This window comes from Etheostoma cragini, chromosome 7, assembly GCF_013103735.1.
Source record: "Etheostoma cragini isolate CJK2018 chromosome 7, CSU_Ecrag_1.0, whole genome shotgun sequence".
Lineage (NCBI taxonomy): Eukaryota > Metazoa > Chordata > Actinopteri > Perciformes > Percidae > Etheostoma > Etheostoma cragini.
The window spans coordinates 11,269,624-11,292,338 of record NC_048413.1 but is presented as its reverse complement, the minus strand read 5'-3'; the positions used below and the strand labels follow the sequence as shown (position 1 = coordinate 11,292,338).

Here is a 22,715-nt window from a genome sequence, read left to right as displayed (position 1 = left end):
TAGAAGAGAAGTCAACAGATGAGGATCTCTCACAACACCCATTCAATTTGTATATCCAAATCAATAAATCGACCCATTCATTTCCCTCTACCTCCTGATATCTGGCGATGCCTCCGTTCACAGCAGCATCTATGACCCCGTTTAGGCACATGCTGAGCGGGTTGATGTTGCCATGATGCTGTCTGTGTTGGTACTGGCTGATCAGAGTCCGCAGCTCCTGGGTTTTATTCTCCACCACATAAATGGCATTCTCCAGAGGGCTAACCTCCATCTGCAAATAAATATACACATGATAAAAGGGGAGGAAGTATGTGTTTATGACTTAACCTTAGTACGTCTAACATTTTCCGACTTCACATTTGTTTTAAGAGATGGAGAAAACTGTCTTGCATCTCTCAGTAGGCAGTATGTGCAGCATAAGACGACCGAGAGTTTGTTTCTCACCACTTCTCTCCTTTCCACCTCCGCCCAGCGGGAGATCCCCGGGAGAGGACGAGAGAGGATCAGGGTTGTTCTCTCAATCCACAGACTCTGTTGAAACACGCAGAACAGAGAACAAAGGTTAGGCAGTCTACTATAAACCATCCAACATCACATTCTGGTAACTGAATGTGTGTGACAGGTAAATAATAAAGACTGGGAAACCTCAAATCTGTGTTTTAGTGTAGCATGTAGGTTAGTTCAGTGGAGAATAAAAGTCCTGGTTTGATTTCAAATTTAGGTCACCGTGTCAGAGAAAACTACAGTACATTAGGATGACTGGTCCAGGTCTCTAGAGCATTGTTGTCTGTACTTGGACTAGATACAAGTGAGTGAGTAAAATAAAAACCAAAACGCTTGCAATAAAGTTAGGGCTAAAATGATTAACCGATTAGATGAGGAACAGAAAATGAATCACCAACAATTGTGCTCATCTGAAAATCTGTAAATGTTGCTGTCTTCCTGTTTCATATTATTGTAAAATTAATATAACGGGGTTTTTGAACAGTTGGCCGGACAAAAACAACATTTCTTCAAATTTATAATTGAGGGAGATTTATTTATGTATTTCCATTTTTCCACATTTGTCTCTAAATGTATACACTGGTCTGTCCTACATGTGTATTTATTATGTGGAATTATCATTTTTATATAGTTTAATGTGCATTATTTACATGCCCAGGGTTAGCAACAGATGGAAATTGCCACTGTGATATATCCAGTGCATTTATTGCACACTGTCCCTGTTTTAAATAAGCCAATAAATTGCATAAAATTAATTAAAAGACATTTTCATGGGCTCTGGAAAATGCTGAAGGGTAATCTTCACTATTTTCTGACAAAAATGATTGATGAATTAATAAGTAATAAAAGTAGTAATTAGTTGTAGCCCTAGATACAATACAAAAGGATATAGTAGTTAAAGCAGTTTTTAAGGCTGAGAAACTCATTCAATTTGATGGTCATTTCCTTGATGCTGATGCAGTTTTCTGTCTCTGGCTCATGTCGTCATGATTTTGGAAACTTTTTCTCTTGCCACATTACATCATTCTGCAGTGTTTATGACTAATGCACCTGTGGTTCAGACAGGGACTGCTGTAAGTTACAATTGCAAAGGCTGCTACACAAGAGAGATGAATCTGTGTGAATACCTAATTTCACAAGGTGTTTAGCAAAGCAACTTGCTACCTACAGAAAGAAAATCATGTTGACGTATGTCATCATATAGTAAGACAGCCCTGTGACTAACTCAGAAGATGTTTCTGTGACATGAATAAAAAAATGATGAGATAATTATGTGGTCGGTATATATACAGTATATACAGCATATATATATATATATATATATATATATATATATATATATATATATATATATATATATATATATATATATATATATATATATCTATATCTATCTGTCTTTCATCCGTTGGTTCCACCATAAAGGATTTTTTGGGTGATCTTTTCTATCCAAGTCAAGGCAATAAGGACAAAGTGATGTTGCACTCTGTATAATATAGTGTATAGGGGCTTTATAATAAGTATGTATAGCCTATGTGAATAAAATGTGCTTGGCATGTTTTTTGCTAGAGGCCACTGTATCAATCTAACTGCAGTTTTGAGTTTAATCCACTTCATGTTTTTAACTAGCGTAGCATGTAAATTCAGTAAAAAAAAAACTGCGAGGCAAAAGTGGGAATGAGAGTGGCACTGCCGGCTCACCGTACCCTGAACTCATTTTCGCGGTCCTTGGGACCCTTGTGAAAAGGCCTGTCATAGTGGAAGCGGCTGACATTGTTTATGCGGTAGAAGCTCTTGATCCTCTCGGGCACACGCTCCAGCTGAGGCACATCAGAGATGTCTGACACTGGAGTCACCGCATAGATCTGCAAGTCTAGAAGCCAAGTGTCAAGGAAGTGACTGACAGGCAGACAGACATACATGCATACTCAAAGAGGGAAGGATATTCAAGGCAAATGCTTACAGAGAGTGTTTGCTCTCACTGTCTGACTCTGGAAAATCAACCACAACATTGCAGACAGTGTTCTTGTTTTATCTGTAATATCCTTCAGCACATTAATAAGCAATACATAGTGCAAGCTGTAATGTTGAAACAATTAGTTGCTTAACAGATCTAAAGGAAATAAATTGTCAATCATTCTAATAATTGATCAATTGTAAAAAGTAATTTATCAAACAAACATACTACATATTTACCTTCTCAAATGTAAGGATTTGCTTTGATATCATTAGACATTTAAAGTATTTATGTTTTAGACTGTTGGTCACTGGTGAGACAAACAATTTTGTCCGACCAACAGTTTTTCCAAAAAATAAATCACACATTAATTGATATTGAAAACAACTGTTTAAACCCTAAAAGCTGTATGGGATACACTGAGCGTCGCTTTGCAGGATGGTGTCGTCAGGTTGGTTGGGATGCTGCATGGCGATGGCTTGTGGAAATTCCCCCAGCATCCTTTGCTGGAAGTCCTCAAGCCTTTCATAGTCATAACCCCGACAGACAAACTCCTTGTTCTGCAGACAAAGAAAAAAACAACAGCCGGTGGTTTAACTCAACACCGACAGTGACATGCTGATGAGAAACTGCTGGATTTTGTTTTAGTACTAGTACTGGTAGTACTAGCTGTTTTAGTGTCAGCTGTACTACTTTAGTTGTTTTAATACATGTTGTGGACAAAACAGCAAAACAAAGTCACTGTTGGATTTCTAATGCAGTCCTGCTGAATAATATAACACTTCTCATGATTCCTTAAAAGGAGCAATGTTGGGTGACTTCTTGTTTACGTTGAAAGTATTTAAAAAAAGAAAAAGAAATTGGGCTAATTTGCCCCTTCCTTCTCCTCATCCCTCCTTCTAGTATAGCTGTCCACATGAACAGAAACATAACTGTGTCAGGACAGATAAAGATGAGACTAGATTTAGTAGGTCTTACCCTGAGGAAGAAAGGAAACTTCCTGCCATAGAAGCCCATTCTGAAGAACTCCGGCTCAATCCTCTGCTGCTCAATTATGTTGTCATAATACGCTGCCTCCATTTTCTGTCACAGAAAAACAAACATGCAAAAGAGTCATAGTGAATAATGATTTAATCCCACACATTACTGAATCCTCTGCACGTCCCGATGAGTGTGGCTTTGCACAGGTAATTAGAACATCGTGTTTGTGCTATATGTACTTCACAGCGCGTTAGAGAATGACAATCACAGCATCCCAGAGGAAGCTTGTTTGGTAATAACAGGAAGCATGCAAGACTTGACTTACCCGTATCCAGCTGAGACTCTGATAATCATATAAAGTCTCGTACTGGAAAGCCAACTCCCGGCAGAGAGAGATTCCATATTCCCAGCACTGCAAAATCAGATATAACTGAGATGAATGGAAGATATCAATAAAGCTTAATTTACCCCATAACGATAAAGATTATTCTTATTATCGTTTAAATAACTGTGTAAAATTAGGAATCTTTGGAGAACTACGAGAAAGTATACAAGAATAAAGTTGTTATACAGAAAAATCACTGAGACAGCTGACGGATTAATGCAGCAACAACATGAAATGAAACAGACAAAAACACCTTCATCGGCGTCTATAGGAGTCTGTTTTGCCTGTGTGTCTATAGTTCCAAAGGTCGCGTTAAAAGTAGAAATATCATATTTGGAATTCAATATAGCTTCAAAATGTGTGTTATAACTGAAAAGTTGTATGTGATCATCTCATTGTGCGTTTCTGTTTACTTTAAATTCTACAGTAACCATAAATAAAAACAACACTTGCAGGTTAATTTTCTTTCAGACTTGTACTTTGTGGAGATGGTTATATGAAAACTTAATGTATATTTTCAACTCATTTAGTAGAAAAAAAACATGTTTACCTAGGTGAACTGGGAGCTGTCGTATTAAAACTACACTTTTCTACTGTTTATAGAATTTATATCAATAAAATTGACTGCATATACAATATTTAGTATGTTATAAATCCTTTTAAGTTTTCAAAATAAAATATCTTGCATTTTAATGTAAATGTATCTGCTTGTATGCAGGGAAAAAGGAAATGACACGCTTTGTAGTACGTAGTTGTTTTTTTTCAAAGTCCAACTTCTACCTAACCATTAATTCACTGTGGCCTATTTTTATTGGATGAATTTTAACATCCGTAACAGAAGAAGGTGATTCCACAAGTAACACAGGCTAGCTTCTTCCTTTCTATTAGAGCAACAATAAAAACTAGAGATGACAAAGAGTTAATAAAGGAGGCCACTTTTACTTCCTCCTCAGCTGCTCCCAGAGTCCAGAGGGCATTGTCCTCTCTAAAGCACAGAGACCAGTCAACTAATTTAATTTTGTGGATGAATGCCAGCGAGGGAGGAGTGATTCGGGGAAGCAAATCACATTTTAACAGACATCTGACCCTTCCTGAATAGTACTGTCGATATAGGAAAAGGTTGCATGTTTGTATTTATATTATATAATATTCAGTTTGCTTTAGTACAGGAAACTATTTCATGATATCTATGCCAAGGCAATGACAATTATATGATGTTGTTTCGATCATCTTCAGTTGTGTTTATGCTTTCAACGCTGTAGAAAGGATTAAGGGTTATTTAAGTAAAGTATTTAGGTACTTACTATAGTTATTTCGCAACATTTATCTTGCTGTAAATAATCATATTTGACATTGAAAACATATGGTCAGCTTTTTAAATATAATGCACTGTTAAATATTTAATTACCCAGCAGTGTATAAAGTGGTTAAAATTAGCTCCACGTTTACACGCTACATTAAATGCTACTTACATAAATGGATAACCTCGTTAGTAATAATCAAAATATAATATATTGGGAGCTTGGGAGCTAGTGTTTTGCATAACAAGTCTTTTTTATATTTATTACAGTATACATTTTTTTAGGGAAATAACTTATTAAGCTAATTAGTAGCTTTTCAAAACTGTGATATTGATACTTGTACTTAAGTAAAGGATCGCTCTACTTCACCACCACCACAGTATAATCTAGTCAAGTACGGTTTGATGTAAAACATGATTACAAAAAAAGGAAAACTTAAGAAAGATTTTAAGAAACACAGCAAGATTCTATCTCGCTCGTGATGTTAATGAGGGCAAAACTTAATTATGTTTGGGAACAGCTGCACTGCAGATGAGAAAAAACAGCCACTTGAACACTGTAAAAAAAAATTTTAAGAAAGCTATGAAACTAGAACACTACAGCAAGTTGATTTAGTTTATGATATGCCTTAACCAGCACAAACCTACCAATACTCCATCACTGTAGAGTTAACCTAGCATTGCCTCCATTTCACAATGTGAGCATTAGTTGCTGCAGCCAAAGGCCTGAAATACTGGCTTGAAAGTCAGTAAAAACAGAGAGATGAGGCTGTGAAAATGTACTTGCCTTGCCCTTGTTGAAGTAGTGGAGGATCTTACGACTCAGGTTCTCCTTCCGTTGCCATTCACTCTGACAGGGATAGTGGAGGAAATCCCTGAGGGGCCGGTCCTCCCACTGCAGCAACTCCCAGTACAACAGCAAGGTAAAGGCCGCCTCTGTTGTCAAGGGGGTACAGGTCAAAGGTCTTATCTGCTATCTAGCAAAGCTACAGATGTTGAACAGTCTGCTCAGTCTGGCCTCAGTGATTATATCTTTTTGGGTTTAGGTTTTATGAACAGATGGTGAATGGCACAAAGTGGCTCAAAACATAATTAGCATGGTGAGTATGTTTTGACATATTGGTGACCAGAGGAGCAAGAGGCACCTGCACAGTAGAAATCCTATCAGCTGCTATCAGTTGCTTTGGCACAATGCTCAAATTAAAATCAGGATTCTGAAAATTCGCAGACCCATGGTGTTACGGTAAATACAGTTCTTTTCAAGTACGTTTCTGATTTGCATGTCTTGTTTTGAGAAATTTGTCTACACTCTACTATTAAATATGTATTTTCAGTTTTACAATATAGTTAGTGTACATATAAGGTAATTTACTGTGAATACTGGACCTATCAGAGAGTTAACAACAATTACCAAAATAGACTATTGTGTTTGTATGGCATTAGTTTATTCAGTCAGCTGTAAAGGATTATTCATTTTGTTGTTGGGTGACTGTAAATAAGTCTCAATGAGATATGACATGTAGAAACGCAATATTAGTTATATCTGTCACATAGAAATAGTTCCTTAGACATTTTACTGTCTTTGCTTTAAACTGTAATAAAAATAAAATATAAACTAGAGCTGAAAAGATTAGTTGATTAATCAATTAATCGATTGACAGAAAAAATCTTCTCAATTGTGAAGAATTGTTTCTTTGTCTTATGAGATAATAAATTAAATATCCCTTTTGAGTGTTACTTGGTAATTCTAATTTTAGATTAATCAAAAAGTATAATTATTTGTTTCTGCTCTAAAATAAACAGTACAACATGAATCCATTAAATTCACAGTATATAACCAAAGACAAATTATGCCTTTACAATGTTGAATTCATACTTTTCTTTAGTGTCATTGATGAATAAAGTTTGTTTAATCAGTCACTTTTGGCAACATTTACATGCACACAACTGCCAAAAATATGAGTAAATCAAGAACCCTTTTACACAAATACATAAACTGACAACTTCCCCAAATGATCTGTTTACATGATTGAGAATGGCATTACCAGAACGGAATAAATAAAAGGGCACTAATGCTAATTATCTACAGAGATCTGTTTTCTGAGAAAAAGGTATCCAGGCCTGGAACTGTCACCTTTAAAGCCCCTGCACAATCCCATTTTTTTCAGTTACTCTTGCTAGTTAAAACTCTACTCAGGTTTAAGGTGGGTGGAGGTATGCTGGGAAGTCATCAGGTTTCGTGTGCTAATAAGAATCATAAAGATTAATGATCGAGTTGTACCTATGAACTGCAGGAGCTAGCAGGCTCTAAACAACAGTCCACAAAGTTATACAGCATTTTATCTTGTATCTCTGTCACTGTCCTTGCACTCACTACAGCCAAGCATCATTCCACCTTCTCTGCTTCTGCTGCTTGTATAAATTTGCCATGAAGTTATTAAACAGGAAATAAAACGATCGGCATTTCCGGAATGTATAGTTAAACCCACCCCCTCCCCGTAAACTGGCTGGACATTGTCAAACCACACATTGAGAAGATGTATAATCAGCTTAAACAAGTGAAATGGCCTGTGTTAGTGGGCCATCGGTATGCAGGGCCTCAAACCCAAAATTATATAGCCATGATTCTGCTTCTCCAGGTGCCTCTATTGGTAAAATCCAATGAAAAGCTAGAGACAGCACATGCAGAGCAACAGAAAAAATGAAAGAAAAAAAACTGTGTTCACCAAATAGAAATGCTACTTTACCCGGAAAAAAAGCTCCGCCATTGATCATGCACCATCACAACAAATGGCCCCGTAATCTCCCTTACCTGTGTAGTCCTCTGCATGGAGATGCAGGTCACACAGCTTGTGGATGTAACGGATGTACATGTCCTCCTTGTTGACCTCTGATTTGTAAAAGTTCTGGGTTTGAATGAAAAATAATGGTTACAATCTTGTGTGTAGACTTATGTATTCATCCTCAACATGTTTCTAAAATCTAAAAAACACTGTCATGGATGTCTCACCATGAGGTTGACAGAACCACCGATTTTCTTGTTCTCCATCTCATCTCCTTTCATGCAGTCCCTAAAATTGAAACGTACATTTTCTCAATTTCTTGATCCCATTAGCCTTATAATGTGCAACTTAATCTCAGCATACCTGTAATCCAGTAATCGCTCAACAAGTCTTGTGACTGATGTGACAAATGAGATCCCCGTCTCTCTCCAGGTCTCCTGCTCTATCTTCTCCAGCAGGCTGCAGAGAAAATAAGATACTCTTACTAAAGATGTCAAGCACAGGAAGTGAATAGCTATAAATCACTATGACTCTTAGTCTTAGCAGTAAAGGCGTTATACCTCACCTTGGATAAGGACCAAACAGCTGGGTCCTGCGGTGTGACAGTCAAACAACACAGAGCAGTATGTTAGAGGGAAATACTTTGAGAGCAGCATCTTTCTGAATATAACTCCACAGGCTCACGCAACACAGGTTGGATGCTTACAAAAGGCTGAAGAGCTCTCTGTGATTATCATCGCCTTTCCCATCTGACACCATGCTGTCCAGCTTATCCATCAGCTCTGCTTCCACCTACACACACACAAACACACACACAGACACACACACACACACACACACAGACACACACACACACACACACACACACACACACGATGAGGGGTATGTTATGTGACAAACAACATACCATGGCACACAATCTGTACTTTAGAAAGAAAATAATTCCATAATAACCTGTTTGAAGTTGCCGTTTTTCCTCTGCTCCCAGTCCATCATGTCGTGGAAAATTGGAATCATAATATTTCGAACCTCGGTCTGAGGCACCAGGGTGACGCCAAGGAAGGGACCCATCATTCCTGGGATGAAGTGGGGCTTGTTGTCACCTGGATTACATAGATATGTAGATGCCATTGTTCTTGTTAATTGTTTTTAGAAAAATCTAGAAGGAGTTGGTTCACTGTTATACTGGATCGGTGTGTGGAGTCAGGCTGTTTGACGCACCTAATTTTTGCCACATGCTGAAGAGCTCATAAGCCATCATCACTCTCATATCTCCATGCCTACAAAGAAATGAGCGGACATTGAGGTATAATATTGCATTTATTAATAATTAACATGTGTTGGAGAGAATGCACACAATGAATCTACGGCAGTTTCTTACTTGTCCAGGACTTTCTTTCTCTTCGCCGGGCCGAGAGCCTCCAGCTGCAGGCTAGGCTGGTTGATGTACAGAACAGTGAGGCTGAAAAAGGAGTTCCACACCTAACACACACAATAGACAAATACAAAAGTGAATAAATGCTATGTTGAATCATTACACTACCTTCAGAAATTGAATTATGGAAAAGCATCACATAGTTTGCGGCTTCATGGTATGGTGGGTCGGCTAATTGCTAGCTTCCTGATTTTCAGACACACCTTGAAATCAAAATCTGCCTCTGAGAAGTTCTTGTGCAGCGCCGGAGACAGGAACTGTGTTGTCACTACGATGATACTGCAGAAAACAAAATTACACTGTCAGCTCACAAAACGAGGCAGATGCCAAAAACAGATGAAAAAAATTGCAACACAAGCGTCACCTTCAGAGCAGGATTATCTGAAGAGAGTCTGATCTAATGGTTGGCTGTATTCCCTTACCTTCTCTGGGACAAAGAAGACTGCATGACAGAAATGGAAAAGAAGACTCACTGACTAGTTAGAAGCCTCATGACGCTCCAGTCTCGGGGGAAGATAGTCAATTTCATCAGATTGCGGAACACGCAGAAGATCTTCAACAGGAACTCCTGCAGAAGGAATATATTTAAAAAGTGTATGCAGTCAAGGTGTGTGGTAAGTAGGCTGCAGCAAAATGCTGTGATCAAGGGCAGTTATGTAAGAGTTCCCCACCTTCAGCTCCTCTTTGCTATGGAAGTTGTTGAGTAGATGGTGAAAGTGGATCTCCGTCATCTGCCGGAGAAGAGAGAGAAGACAGGAAACATACTCCCCCTGCACGAAAAGAAAGTGACAGATATGGGCACGCATTAAAAAAGGTTAATCAACTCAAACCATGAACTAAAATTCCACTTGTTTTTATTGCACATCCAAGAGGCACATATGAGTGGCAGCTCACCGTTATCTCGGCAGTGCACTGGGGACAGCGTTGTCCTCTGGACGTCTCTACAGAGTGAGACTTGCTCATGATGGACAGCAGAGTCTGCAGCAGCACATCCAGAAGGCTTTCCACCATCATCTCCACTTCCTCCTGAACAGAAGACTCCTGAGACACACAGAGATGCAAACATGCTGCTTAATGCTTTAGTGTTTGTGCTAACATGCTACAGCTTCATTACCATGATGCAATTACAATTTCAAAAGGAAATAGGATCTTTATATTGTCTTTACCAATTCAATTTAACTTTTTTGTAAGCACGTGTAATTTTAAGTCATATTTGTTGAGTGTGCATGTGGTATAATTTTCTGTACCATGGAGCTAGTCTTAATTATGGAAAAGATGCTGCCAAGGATCCCAGAACAGATGAGCAGCTCCCTCTGCTGGCGCAGATGCAAGTGGATGTGGTGCAGAACCACTGGCAACAGAATACTACGAGACTCTGAGGGAAGAGAAGGGGGAAAAAAGGAGACAGAGTGAGGATGAGACTGAAAAGCACTGTATGCACATTGGGTTTACATTTATGGTTGTTTTGGTATCTTCAGAGAAAGCTAACACTTTGCATAACATCCGTGTTTGTCTCACCAGGGAAGAAGAAGAGGCGGCTCTCAACTGTACGAGCAATGGACTGCAGTTTGACTACATCCATAGACTGGCCAATGTCCACAGTGCTGGGCATGCTCCCTAGGGTGCCCCTGACGTATTCGGCTACCTCCTGAACGGTGAACATCTGCAGCAGCTCATCAAAGATATCAGGGAAACTGTTCAACAGTGCGGCCTGGGGGGTGGACAAAGGAAGAAGGAATATGAAGTGTGCATATGAAACAACATGTTTCAAAGAAGCAACACCTACATAAATAAAACATCACAAACATTACCATGTTTAACAAATGTTGTTCTTTCTGAGTGACACTGACACAAAACAAGACAGCCCAAACTTCAACCTGCTGTTTCTCTTTTAAAATGAGCACTGGGATCTTAACAGAGGAAGATAATTTATCTCTTATCACAGACTGCATAGCAGTTATTTAAGAATACATCATCCTGGACACAAAGCTTCTGCTGCATTGCGGAACTAACACAGGGGGGCGCTGTGACTTACTGGGATGGATGAGAGCCCCAGGCATGACCACAGACAGGCATGCAGCTGATCACACCCCTAAACTGTCCCAGAGCAAGACAGGGATAGGGCAACAGTGGGGTGCGAGATTGAAGCAATCGGTCACAAAATGCACAGAATGAAAAGTGAAATAAGTAAAAAGAATGAAACGAGAAACAAGTTAAGAAACAAAAATGAATCAATTAATCGTGAATGCAAACTAAGAGGATGAATAAAAGAGATAATTAAAAAAAAGTATAACTAAAGATAAAATAAGGCTGCCAAGCAGGTGACACATTGTACGTCGTCAGAACAGTTAGACAGTGTTCGTCATGCTGTGTGAACTATCTGACCTGCGTGAACACCAGGTTCTCTGAGCTGCGGCTGTCCAGACTCAGGACAAAGCGGATGGACTGGAAGAGCTCTTGGATGCTGGCTCTGAACTGCTCCTCCTCCATCCCGCAGGTGGCTCTCGAGTACAGGATACGAGACTGGACGATGAACTTGAACAGGTACTCCAGAGCCTGAGGGGGTTGTCGGCAGGAAGCAAACAGAGACACACAGTCAGCAAAGATACACATCATTTCATATTATAAATTTCCTCACAATGAAAAACCACTAAGTACTAAATGGGTTTGTGGTTGATCATCCAGAGAAAATCAATACATGAAACAAATGTTTCCAATTTTCAGGTCTCTTAAGAAAACACCTCTTCACATGATCTCATTGGGAAAAGGAAATTCAAAGACCCTGTGGAAATGTCTCACTCTGCACATTTTAATATCTGCAGAGATTTCATATAACTTCCTTGCCATCAGCAGGGAAGTCACTTACTGAGGCTGTATATGGCGTCACGTTACTCCTATTTCTGACTAATTAACCCCAGTAAAAGGATCCAGGACGGACCAGAAGGAAGTGTGTGTGTGATACTTTACCCTCATGGCTTCCTGGATGTGGTCCTGTCGGACAACCTCAGCTGAACGGTCCATGTACCACTTCAGACATCGAATCAGCTCTCTGCAGTAAATCATGGTTTGAAATTATGAGATTCAATATCACTTGGAAATTTAGAATCTAAATTTGGATTTTTATATGTGCTTTGTTGTCTTACTTGTATGCCAAAGCTCCAGCAAAATGGTTTTGGATGTAGGAGTCCATGACAGGTCTGAAGTGGTAGAAACGGCTGTCCCTGAGCAGGTTAATGATGAACACCTAAACACATACATAGATGTTATGCTTATTTCCGCTGCTTACAGGCAAAATAAATCATATAGTAGAGTATAGTTGTGCTCTTTAAATTTTCCTACCAGTGACTGGAAAACCAGCGGTCCGTATTTATCAGTGTTGTCATCTAAAAGACAGAAGAGCGTATCCATGACATCTCGTAAGAACTGTGAGGAGAAAAAGGAACAACACTTTACACATCACATTAAAGGCTCTGCTGTTAACCAAAATAGAAACAAAGGATAGCCCCTTCATCCAAAAACATGGCAATAAAACCTGTTTTTAATTCTTAAATAATTCTGATAGATAAACTGAAAATGTCTTTTGTTAAGAGAAGCATATAAAATAAATTCTAAAATATACATGCTATGACAGTGACCTTGACAATCTCCTCTCCACTAATCTGACGTAATCGACCGAGGATGTCCAACACCCTGTCTGGATGGGCCTTCCAGTTCAGAAGAGCCAGAAGGTCCACTAAAAAGGGAAAATAAATCAAATTAACTTTAATCAATTCATCAAATTAAATGGGAAGTAAAAACATATAACTAAAAGCATGTAAAGTGTTTGATTACCATTTTGTGTGAGTTTGGTGGAGCAGAGTATTGTTGAGACCCACAAGGTTTCTTTGGGGCTTCTTTGGAAGGGCAAGTTGGCCGGCAGGTTGGGGCAGCTGTTGAAGTCCTCTTTACAGCAGGGCAGACTCAGGTACAGGCCCTGGTTACTGAAGGTAGCATTTTCATCACACTAGAGGACAGATGACAGAGGGAGAGAAAAGATGCATTGAGTTTTGGAGACATCTTGAAATGAAAACAGGTTGACGTACCCTTTCAGCACACTATGCATATTGCTTTGAGTAGCTTTCTAGCTACACAGCATACTAATATTGCTTGCTAATGTGTTGTGCTCCTACGCAAAACCTTCATTCTGATCTATATTTAATTTAGCATGTAAACAAACAAGTTACATTGATTGTTTTATTAATGCCATATGTCATAATTATGAGACAACTCTCTAATGGCTATGATCATTGTGTAATGTGTAAATGTTTTAGTGAAGGAGAGGAAACAAAACGGATGGTGCATTAAATGACATGTTACCAGAGCAGACTATGACCCAGGGTCCGCTGCTGTGGAAATACAATAAAGACCCACGGAGAGATGCCAGCTGCCGACCCTCAGCACAGGACTCCCCACCAACACAGAAACAACCCATCACAGCTGGGCCATGCAATTAACTTTTAATTTAAAAGCTTAAGACACCTAAGGTCAAAGTTAATAAGACACAGACAATCAAGATAAAACACCATAGATCTAAATTGTGTGTGTTGAACCTGCACATACCTTGTACACATATAGCTCATGACTTTCATCGGACAGTGTGGTCCCGTCTTCTCTCATCAGTGGAGTGAAAGCAAAACCAAACAGTTTTTTCTCTCCTTTGTCTTTAGCTGAAAGGAAGCACATCATAATACCATGCATCATCATATTGTGTCTACACAAGCCAAACTTGTATAACTCAGAGCGTGACCCAATCTGTCCTAATAAACTTGCGCGCGGAGGGGTGACTGCCACTGGACTGCATTAATGACTCACTGGAGCAGTGTCTGAACTCAAGGCGTAGGTGGGATCCTCTGAAACGATCTATGGGAATGGGAAGCTTGACCATCTCACTCCAGCGAGGGCTGTTGTTGTGGTAAAGGACAAAAGAGCGATATTCACTTGTGTTGGGCTCCCCGCTGCCCAAACTGATGCAGTCCTGAGAAGAAAAGGACAATGGTGGATTGTTTTTAGTTAAATATACTGATACCGAATTATCAAATTATTGTGCAGATGTATGGGAGGAAGGTTACATTCGTTATGACTCATAGATGGATGATGTGGAACACTAAAACTTATGTACATATGTGTCATACTTTGAGGGTGTCCCCGTCGGCGTAAAGCACGTAGAGCGTGACTTCGATGTTCTTCTGGACGCTCTTGCCTCCCCTCTCAAACTCCCCCCGCTCCAGGGTCAGGTACAGGTCATTGCGTATGTCACCTAAGACAATAACACAGGGGAAATTACAGTTAATGGGGAAACACCACCAACATATCAAAGCCTGTTTGACAGGTCTTGGGGCAACACATAAAAAATGTTTTATAAAGCCCTTTGCTGTTCCCTCTGGAGTACCTCAAGTGATTTTAAGAATAAAATGTATAATACAAAGAGTAATGATTGTTGTTTTTTCATAGTTCGAGGTGTTCTGTCAACAGATTTACTGACATTTTTACAGATTTTTGCAATATTGCAAATGACTAGCTGGGATGAATTGGTAGGAAGGCTATTTCCCCCGTATCTGTATCCAGCTCTCCTAATACATCAATAGCGTCAAGAAAGAAGTGAAGTTTACCAAAGCTCTGTGGCTCGATCCTCATCTGTGCTTGAGGCTAGGGGTTCAAGGCTACAACAACATAACACACCTGAATCTTGGATCCAATCTCCAAACTGTCAGCAGTCAAGTTGGGTAATTATGGGTAATGTAGGCATAAGGTTTTGACAAGAAGAAGAATGCATGGAATAAAAAAAGACAATATCTCTGGCTCTGCTGCATTGATTGACCTTTTTTGTTCTGGGATGATAATGTTACAGGAGTGTTATGCTAAATCGGCAGAGCACTCTTTTAAGCTTGACACACTAGCTTGGACGTCAGCTAGAGACAACAACGGGACAAAGACGTCTCAGAAAGTCCCAGACTCTGATAGCAAGCATGTCTCCTGCCTTGGCGATGTTAATAAGTTATAATGTACATGTCAACCTCTGTTCCATTGACGAACTGCAAGTGGTCAACATAAATTAAGACTAAGCTGTGCACCACAGACCACATGCCATTATTCTTGTCAATGAGAAATGACCCCGCTGAGTTGTACTACACTGTAGCTCATGACTGCCTCAGCTCCTTTTTTGAGGTCAGTGTTTAATGCAATAAATATCAGGGGCAACAATGGAGGAAGATATTGCAGTTATATATAAAATCAGATTATAGTTATTTATATCCAAGTCATTTCCTTGGGGACGGATGAGTCACAAGAGTTGATATTGGGAGGTATTTCAAGCTAACTGGAGCTGGAGAAGAGCTGGAGAGGAGCTGAAGAGTAGAGGATCATACATTCTCAGTAGACACAAAGCAGAAAAATGTTATCTGATGAAATGTACCGAAATAAACACACACCTCTCTCTTTCTTACCCTCTCTCTCTCTCTCTCTCTTTGAAGACCTCTGCTCTTTTTAAATTTCTCAGTACCTGACCTAAATGCCGATCTCAGGTAAATAGGGAGAGACAAATCTGAGAGCTTCCTAAATACCAATGGTGTAGTTACAGTAGTAGTAAGTGAAAATCATGCATTCAAAATCGTAGTTGTTTATACTGCTGCATCAATAAGTAAAAGCTTTTTACTAATGTAGCAAGTTTGAACAACTTTACATACTAGGTAGTTTAGTGTTCCCAACCTGGGGGTTGGGTCCCCTCAAAGGGGTCACAAGATAAATTTGAGGGGTCATGAGATGATTAATGAGCTACAAGAGATGAAAAACAAGGATGACTTTTGTGAGACTATGCTCTAACTGTTGCTGTTTTTGTAAAATACTGGATTATTTTACCTCGTTGGGCCTCATACAGATATTTAAATTAACCATCTGAGAAGGTAGGAGGTAAAGAAATGTCTTGTTGGGGGAACTTTAACAACTCATAGACATCAGAGTTATGACAAGAGTCCACTAGTATTGTACAAATGTACACATCTTTTTTAAGCATAGTCAAAGTGTTCAATGTAACTGAAAAATCACTAGTAGCTGTCAGATAAATCTAGAGCAGAAAAAGTACCATGTTTCCCTCTGAAGTGTAGAAACATAAAGTAGCATCAAGTGGAGATACTTAAGTACAAATACTTCAAAGATGTGCTTCAGAACACTTGAGTACATTTACTTGAATGACTATTTCCTCAAGACCACAGTCCGTTCTGCATTCTTCTACATCTTTCTAACACCATTTCTGTTTTCGTCTATTCAATTTAAACCTCCATCCTTGCTTTTCTTACATCCTTCATGCCCAATCCCTGTCCTCCTTCATCTGCCTCGCATGTACCCTGATCTGTGACCTTACCCTCTTTTCAGTCCTCCAAGCCATCTGGCTTTGAGTCTCCAACTCCCTGAACCTCTCTGTCCACATTATTGCCCACTGCTCTTTGCCTCCTTACCTGGCAGGATGACATCTGGGAAACCCAGTTTGCGTGTGAGTGCCAGGGCCCTGTTGAACACAGCCTGGTTCTCCCGTCTGATCTGCTCCAGCTCACCCCGCAGCAGCTGCAGGGAAATGATGAGGCCTGGGGGCAGGAAGGGAGGGGAGGGTTGAGTTTGTGTGTGCGTGTGCGTGCGCATGCATGTAAATAGGGGAAAAGGCAAATGTAACGGTGCGGGGTTGTGGGAGGAAAGTAAAATTAAAGAAAAGAAAGGGATGAGATGAATAAGAAGGGATTTGGGAGGGGTATTTAAAGGACATTAGTCAGAATGTGGGGGAGGAGAAGACAGACACAAGAGTGGATGGAGAGACGTGATCAGAGCCAGGGACAACAGCGGGAGGGAGGAGAAAGAGTGTAGTGGAATTACGCATAGAAGCAAGGAAAAATAAGGCACAAATCTAGTGACAGATTTTTGTGAGGCATGAGTCATATATCAAACTGTGAGATGCTCATAAAAAAGAGAAATAATAGTGAATTAGGAGAGTTCACGCTTACAGTAGGGCCATTTTGAAAAATTCACACAGTAAGATTGTATAATAAAGACACAAAGTGAGTTGCATTATCTTTTCATAGCAGCTAACCAAATGGGGAGCTGCTTTGTTTTCTCCTTCAGGTGATTAGTGATAGTTAGGGGTGGGTGGTATATTGTGAAGTAATTTTGATTGACATTCATAGATATCAGGGCATACTTTCTATACTTTTGTTGTAAAAAACATTTTTAGATAAATTAACTGGAGGGGTATTAAAAGAATGGTTTGACGTTTTGGAAGATATGCTTATTTACTTTCAGAGCAGAAACTCCTAGTTAATTAACTGGTCCGTCGATCAATATTAAGCTAACAATTATGATTCATCATCATTTGACAAAGTTATTTTTTAAACAAAAATACAGCTCTGAAATTTCCTTCTTACAGGTTCCAGGTTGACAAATGCGCATTTTGGTGGTTTTCATGGTCTTTGTCTTTGATGTAAAACTGAAAAACTGAAAAACAAGAATATTGAAAAAGTCACTAAGGGCTCTGGAAACTATTTAATACGATTAATTGAGAAAATACTCTGCAGCAACATTTATTTTTAGATGACAATTTTGATGCCACTCTCATATTTGTCCTTTGAACATGAAGCCACTGCCAGAAGCCAATTAACTTAGCTAAGGCCAACTTCTATTTCTTGGCCAGGAGCAGGAGTCACTGCTCACGGCAACAAAACTCCGCTCACATAATCCTCTGTACAACCCCAAAGTTTAGTCTTGTACACTTCTGTTTGTGTTCGGAACAAAAAAAAGAGATAATTAATGAGCTTTAGATGTACTGGTAGGCATATTTAATTTAAACATTTGGACAGAGCCAGGCAAGCTGTTTGTAAACTTTGTGCTAAGCTAACTGGCTACTGCCTGTAGCATCTTTTTTGCCATACCAACATGAGAGCTAAAGCAATCTTTTCACCTCTGAAAGAAAAGCAAAAATGCCAAATGTGGAACTATTTATTTTAATATGTGAAAACAAACAAGGTGCTTCAGATGCCTGTTAATCCAATACTTAGTTTAAAAAACTAGCACCAATCACCTGAGCTGTTACAGAGGCAGTTAGCTCAGTTTAAACAGTACATGAACATTTCTGGCAGTTTATAAATGTTTCTCTCTTATATCTCATGGTAAATGTGATCATCATACACTATTCACACACAAAACAAAATTCACTTGGTCTGAGGGATAATGTTAATCATTTCAGTTGTATTGATTTGATAAAGTCGTAAATAGCAACGTGTCTGCAGAAACACAAATTTCCTGTCCAGTTTTCTCAGAATAATCAACAGACCTCGCTGGGCACAATTGTCTTTGGAAGTAATTTCTATGAATAACCTAGTTCCCTATAAAAACTGTAGGCAGCATGTTCACCAAGACATTGTGTCTAGGGAAAAAAGGTGCAGATCTATAATCCTGGGGATACCAAACAGATAACAGACCAGTAGAGACATTATATTTACCATAGTTGGTGCTGGGAGCGGAGTACTTTGTGTTGGACTTGCGAATTATGTTCTCCTGTATCTGGTACCACTCGTTCTCATTGTTACATCTGGAGAGAAAGACAGTTGGGTAGGGCTGTTAACAAAGCACCCATTAGTGGGTCCAGATGGAGGGGTCGGGACTGTGTGCACGGGAACTACATGAACAGCATGTGTCCCAGAGCCGATTTACTCCTGGAGAAAAGGTAGCAGCAGGGGGAGGTGCTATCGAGCAGCACATTAGCCCAAATGCACAGCTCACTAAGCAAACCTGACAGCCAGCTCTCTACCAGTCTTTTTCATTACAGTGGGCCCGTAGGCCCCTGGGATGGCATGGGGAAATGCACAGACTGGAGCGTTACAGGAGCCGACAGTTTGGAGGCAGCTCAGCACTGAATCACCGCTTGCTTTTTAAAGGGAGGAGCTCTTCGCCTCAGCAGAGCAATACATACAACAGGATGGCAAAGTGTATGAATGACCTCTGACCCGGAGTGGACGCTGAGGAGGACAGTGCTCACACAAGGAGACATTCTAGCTGTTGAGTGACAAGAGAAAATGCTGAGCTTGGTGTTTTTTATTCTTCTTTGTCCTCTAACTTTGCTCAATTATCTAAGTGTCATCTCTCTTGGTCTCGTCACCTCTCCCTCTTTGTGTCTCCCTCGTTCACTGGGTTGGCCGGCGTACAGGAGTGGCTCTCTGTGGCGAAGCCTAACAGAAGCAGCCAGCTTCACAACACGCCAAGTGCCCTATTGCCAAGGGCCCAGGGTGAGCAGCTATTGATTTTTTGGAGGACACGTCATTATCATTCTGGTCAAAACACACCAAAACAAACCACACTGAAGCACTATGTTGTCATTTATGCACGACATTTGCAGAGCATACATACATTCCCACCTCACTGAAAAAACTATTCAACTCTAACAGAAGTCATGCAACTACTGAGCAATAACACGAACGGCTGTATACAGATTGTATTCTGTTTCACACTTCAAATGCAAGAGGACTTTTTTTTTTTGCTACTATATTCATAATCAAGTAGAAGAGCTTGACATTCATACTCACGTGTAAACTTTGAGCACAAAGTCCTTCTCCTCTTTGAGGTCTGTGATGGTGTGGAAAACATCACTCATGGCGAGTACAGCGCAGCCATAAGGTCTTCTGTACTGCACATGAGGTGGGCCTTTCTTTGAGTCGTTCAGCAGCATACGACCTGGAAACAAAAAGGAGAGGGACGCGCTAAGAATGAGCACTAAAACCAAAAACCTCTGTCATTAAAGACTGCACTTTATTTACCAGTTCTTATGACATGTGCAACAATGTACAGGTCTCTCTTCAAGTCTTTACTGCTCAGGTCCTAAAGTAAAATGGGATAAAAAAAAAATTAATTCCTTTAAGAGCTGAAATACAGAGTATTTATATTTATGTCTAGAAGGGAAAACATGTTACCGTAAAGAGAGCACACAGACGATCGACCTTCTCTGGATTCTTTGGGCCTCCATTTTTGTTCAGTTTCACCATGAACTTCTCACTGCAAAAGAAGCAAGTTCACAGTTTGAGAGTGTCTGACAACCACAGAATGCCTCAGTCAATCTGCTGGACAGAGATAGTGTGTAAATGTGATAGCGTGTGTGTGTGTGAGTTCTGGTTTTTTTTGCTCTTGTATCGTGGGATCATTCGGGGCTATTTTGTGTACCTGATCTGTTTGGCCTCGCGAGTGTCATACAGAAAAAAGAAGACGTCTGCATCCTCGCTGATGCTGTTGTAAGTAAAGCTCTTCAGATTAATGAAGAGGTGGTGCGACACAGGGACACGGCAACCGTCACCATGGCGCTGTCTCGTGCTATCACTCTGGGAACAAAGAGCAAAGTGATTGTTAACAAGACAGGTCCTTACTGCGAGATAGGCAAAGTACCTGTCACTCTGTATACATAGCTTATTTAACAAATCACTGGGGGTACTGTAAGGGGTGAATAATTAATTGATACATGCTCTACAGCGTATTCCATCCTGTCACATGTGCATGCTATTTACAGATAGATTCAGTAAACATGCAGGTTACAAGAAATGATGAATGAATGATAAAAAATGTATCAATGGGGGGTCTGGATTTGATGTTAGGGGATGCAGGGAGGGTGGATTCCTGTGATGTAAAGGTTTCTATTTAAATGCTTTCTTGCTGAGAGTTGAAAATAAAAGCAACCGCTAGCAGCCGGTTAGCTTAGCTTAGCACAAAGGCTTGAAAACAGGAAGCTATCTTAACTTTAGTAAACTCCAAGTAACACAATTTACATGCCAGCACCTCTAAAGCTCAGTAATTAATGTCTGATCCTGTTTGTTTAATCCGTGAAAAACCAAAGTGAACAAACGACACATTGTTTTACGAGAGGCTTATTAGCTGTATAATTAGAGCTTTACGCCGAAAACACACCAATTAGGCGCGAAGTGCAGTCAGTGGCGAGCTGCCAAGCAATGTCTAAAGAAAGCTGCAGCCATTTTATTCTGCGGTAAAATGCAGCCAAACTCAGGTTAGGTATAGCCTTAACCCTATTTCCTGCAGCACCGGAGCAATCCCGGAAGTGGAACGCAAAGGATATATAGAAGGGATAGTTTAACTTTTTGCAGCATATTGTGGCCAGATAATACCCGCTGCCAATCAGAAAACAGATTCCTATGACATGTTGACCTAAGTTACAAAAAATTTCTTCCCGCCTGAAACACATGAACACGCCTCCCAGCCTAAGAAAAATGTAATTATTGAGGCAAGCGTCATTTTGCCACTGCTTGGTGGGATTTTTATGTTACATTGTTGGCACACATCTTGGGGCATATGTGTTCCCAGTGGGAATCAACATTCACACTCTAGCAGCATTGGTGTAAGGTTCTCATGGAGCATGGCAGTGACGCAATGTAATTTTTAACCCTACAAGTTCTTTTTAAGTCCTCAGTGCAATTAGAGAAATTCTTATTACCAAATCTAAATGTCATAGTGTCAGAGCCAGAGCGCCCTGACTTGACAACACTCATTTGGTACAGCGTGTGTAGGGAGAAATAAAAAAAATGAGAGATGAAGACACTGGCAATGTATGAAAGATTCTGGTGATTTTGTAAATGAAGTGCCTTGAAATGACTATACCTGGTTTGTGCTTTGCTGACCACAGTGTCTGCTGGATATATGCTAAAAAAAAGAGTGAAGTTCAAAGGAAAAATTTCAGATCAGTCAGTCCATTCTTTACTCTTCCCACACTGCATTGAACTTATTTACCTTATAGCAGCTTCAGACACGTACTACCTGAGCGATGCTTTGGTCGATGCTTCAAATATGACAACATTTCACCTAAGCACATTGCCAAGCCGCTATACTACTGTGGCGCTAAAAGAAGCCCACATGAGGCAAAACGTGAGAGTGTGGGAACGGAGATGACAAAGCCAGAATCGCCCACACACACCTCTGTGGTTAGCAGCCTAAACGAACTCCTCTATTCCTCTACCTGAAGAGGTGCCAAGGCCTTGTGCCCTGCCAAAAACAAGCTCACTTTCATCGACAGATTCAGGCAGCTTTTTGGCAAGGAAAAACTACGCTGTTGTTTCTGGACAAGGCATTTAGTGCACAAACATTCTGTGCGCAAAGCTGAAAAACATGGCATTGGGATAATTGGAGGCTGCAGGGCAGTTGGAGAGTGTGTCGATCAGCATATGGAGATTCAACTTCTGACCAGAAAGGATCTCCCTCCTAACAGTATCCAGAAGTATTACAGTTGATTTCATAACATTTGTGCTGTAATCACATATTTCTAAAATTGGATCTGCTTCAATAAGTCTCCTGTGTGTGTGTGT

General features: G+C 40.0%; 1 protein-coding gene and 1 long non-coding RNA gene across 8 annotated transcripts in view; both read right to left on the bottom strand.

The window, feature by feature from the left end:
* Positions 1–22,715, bottom strand: part of LOC117947508 — a 1,113,976-nt gene that overhangs the window by 966,773 nt on the left and 124,488 nt on the right. The window lies entirely within an intron of this gene.
* The window catches only part of dock3 (dedicator of cytokinesis 3), a 45,463-nt gene that overhangs the window by 5,992 nt on the left and 16,756 nt on the right, over positions 1–22,715 (bottom strand). For 3 of the 7 annotated variants that reach the window (XM_034876328.1, XM_034876329.1, XM_034876327.1), the window contains exons 8-45: positions 22,015–22,056; positions 20,575–20,729; positions 20,328–20,409; positions 20,175–20,235; positions 19,944–20,091; positions 18,864–18,952; positions 16,836–16,961; positions 14,517–14,641; positions 14,197–14,359; positions 13,945–14,051; positions 13,177–13,348; positions 12,981–13,078; positions 12,685–12,768; positions 12,489–12,589; positions 12,313–12,394; positions 11,731–11,901; positions 11,381–11,437; positions 10,864–11,056; positions 10,593–10,720; positions 10,240–10,386; positions 10,017–10,115; positions 9,819–9,913; positions 9,549–9,624; positions 9,292–9,392; positions 9,132–9,190; positions 8,865–9,013; positions 8,617–8,702; positions 8,476–8,502; positions 8,274–8,369; positions 8,138–8,198; positions 7,940–8,033; positions 5,915–6,063; positions 3,768–3,854; positions 3,440–3,544; positions 2,880–3,021; positions 2,211–2,377; positions 445–531; positions 92–271 (exon numbers count right to left, since the gene is read on the bottom strand). In XM_034876328.1, coding sequence (XP_034732219.1) covers positions 92–271; positions 445–531; positions 2,211–2,377; positions 2,880–3,021; positions 3,440–3,544; positions 3,768–3,854; positions 5,915–6,063; positions 7,940–8,033; positions 8,138–8,198; positions 8,274–8,369; positions 8,476–8,502; positions 8,617–8,702; positions 8,865–9,013; positions 9,132–9,190; positions 9,292–9,392; positions 9,549–9,624; positions 9,819–9,913; positions 10,017–10,115; positions 10,240–10,386; positions 10,593–10,720; positions 10,864–11,056; positions 11,381–11,437; positions 11,731–11,901; positions 12,313–12,394; positions 12,489–12,589; positions 12,685–12,768; positions 12,981–13,078; positions 13,177–13,348; positions 13,945–14,051; positions 14,197–14,359; positions 14,517–14,641; positions 16,836–16,961; positions 18,864–18,952; positions 19,944–20,091; positions 20,175–20,235; positions 20,328–20,409; positions 20,575–20,729; positions 22,015–22,056 — 4,191 coding nt within the window. The remainder of the gene's footprint in view (positions 1–91; positions 272–444; positions 532–2,210; positions 2,378–2,879; positions 3,022–3,439; positions 3,545–3,767; positions 3,855–5,914; positions 6,064–7,939; positions 8,034–8,137; positions 8,199–8,273; positions 8,370–8,475; positions 8,503–8,616; positions 8,703–8,864; positions 9,014–9,131; positions 9,191–9,291; positions 9,393–9,548; positions 9,625–9,818; positions 9,914–10,016; positions 10,116–10,239; positions 10,387–10,592; positions 10,721–10,863; positions 11,057–11,380; positions 11,438–11,730; positions 11,902–12,312; positions 12,395–12,488; positions 12,590–12,684; positions 12,769–12,980; positions 13,079–13,176; positions 13,349–13,944; positions 14,052–14,196; positions 14,360–14,516; positions 14,642–16,835; positions 16,962–18,863; positions 18,953–19,943; positions 20,092–20,174; positions 20,236–20,327; positions 20,410–20,574; positions 20,730–22,014; positions 22,057–22,715) is intronic. The other 4 variants (XM_034876333.1, XM_034876331.1, XM_034876332.1 and 1 more) reach the window with 3 other exon arrangements.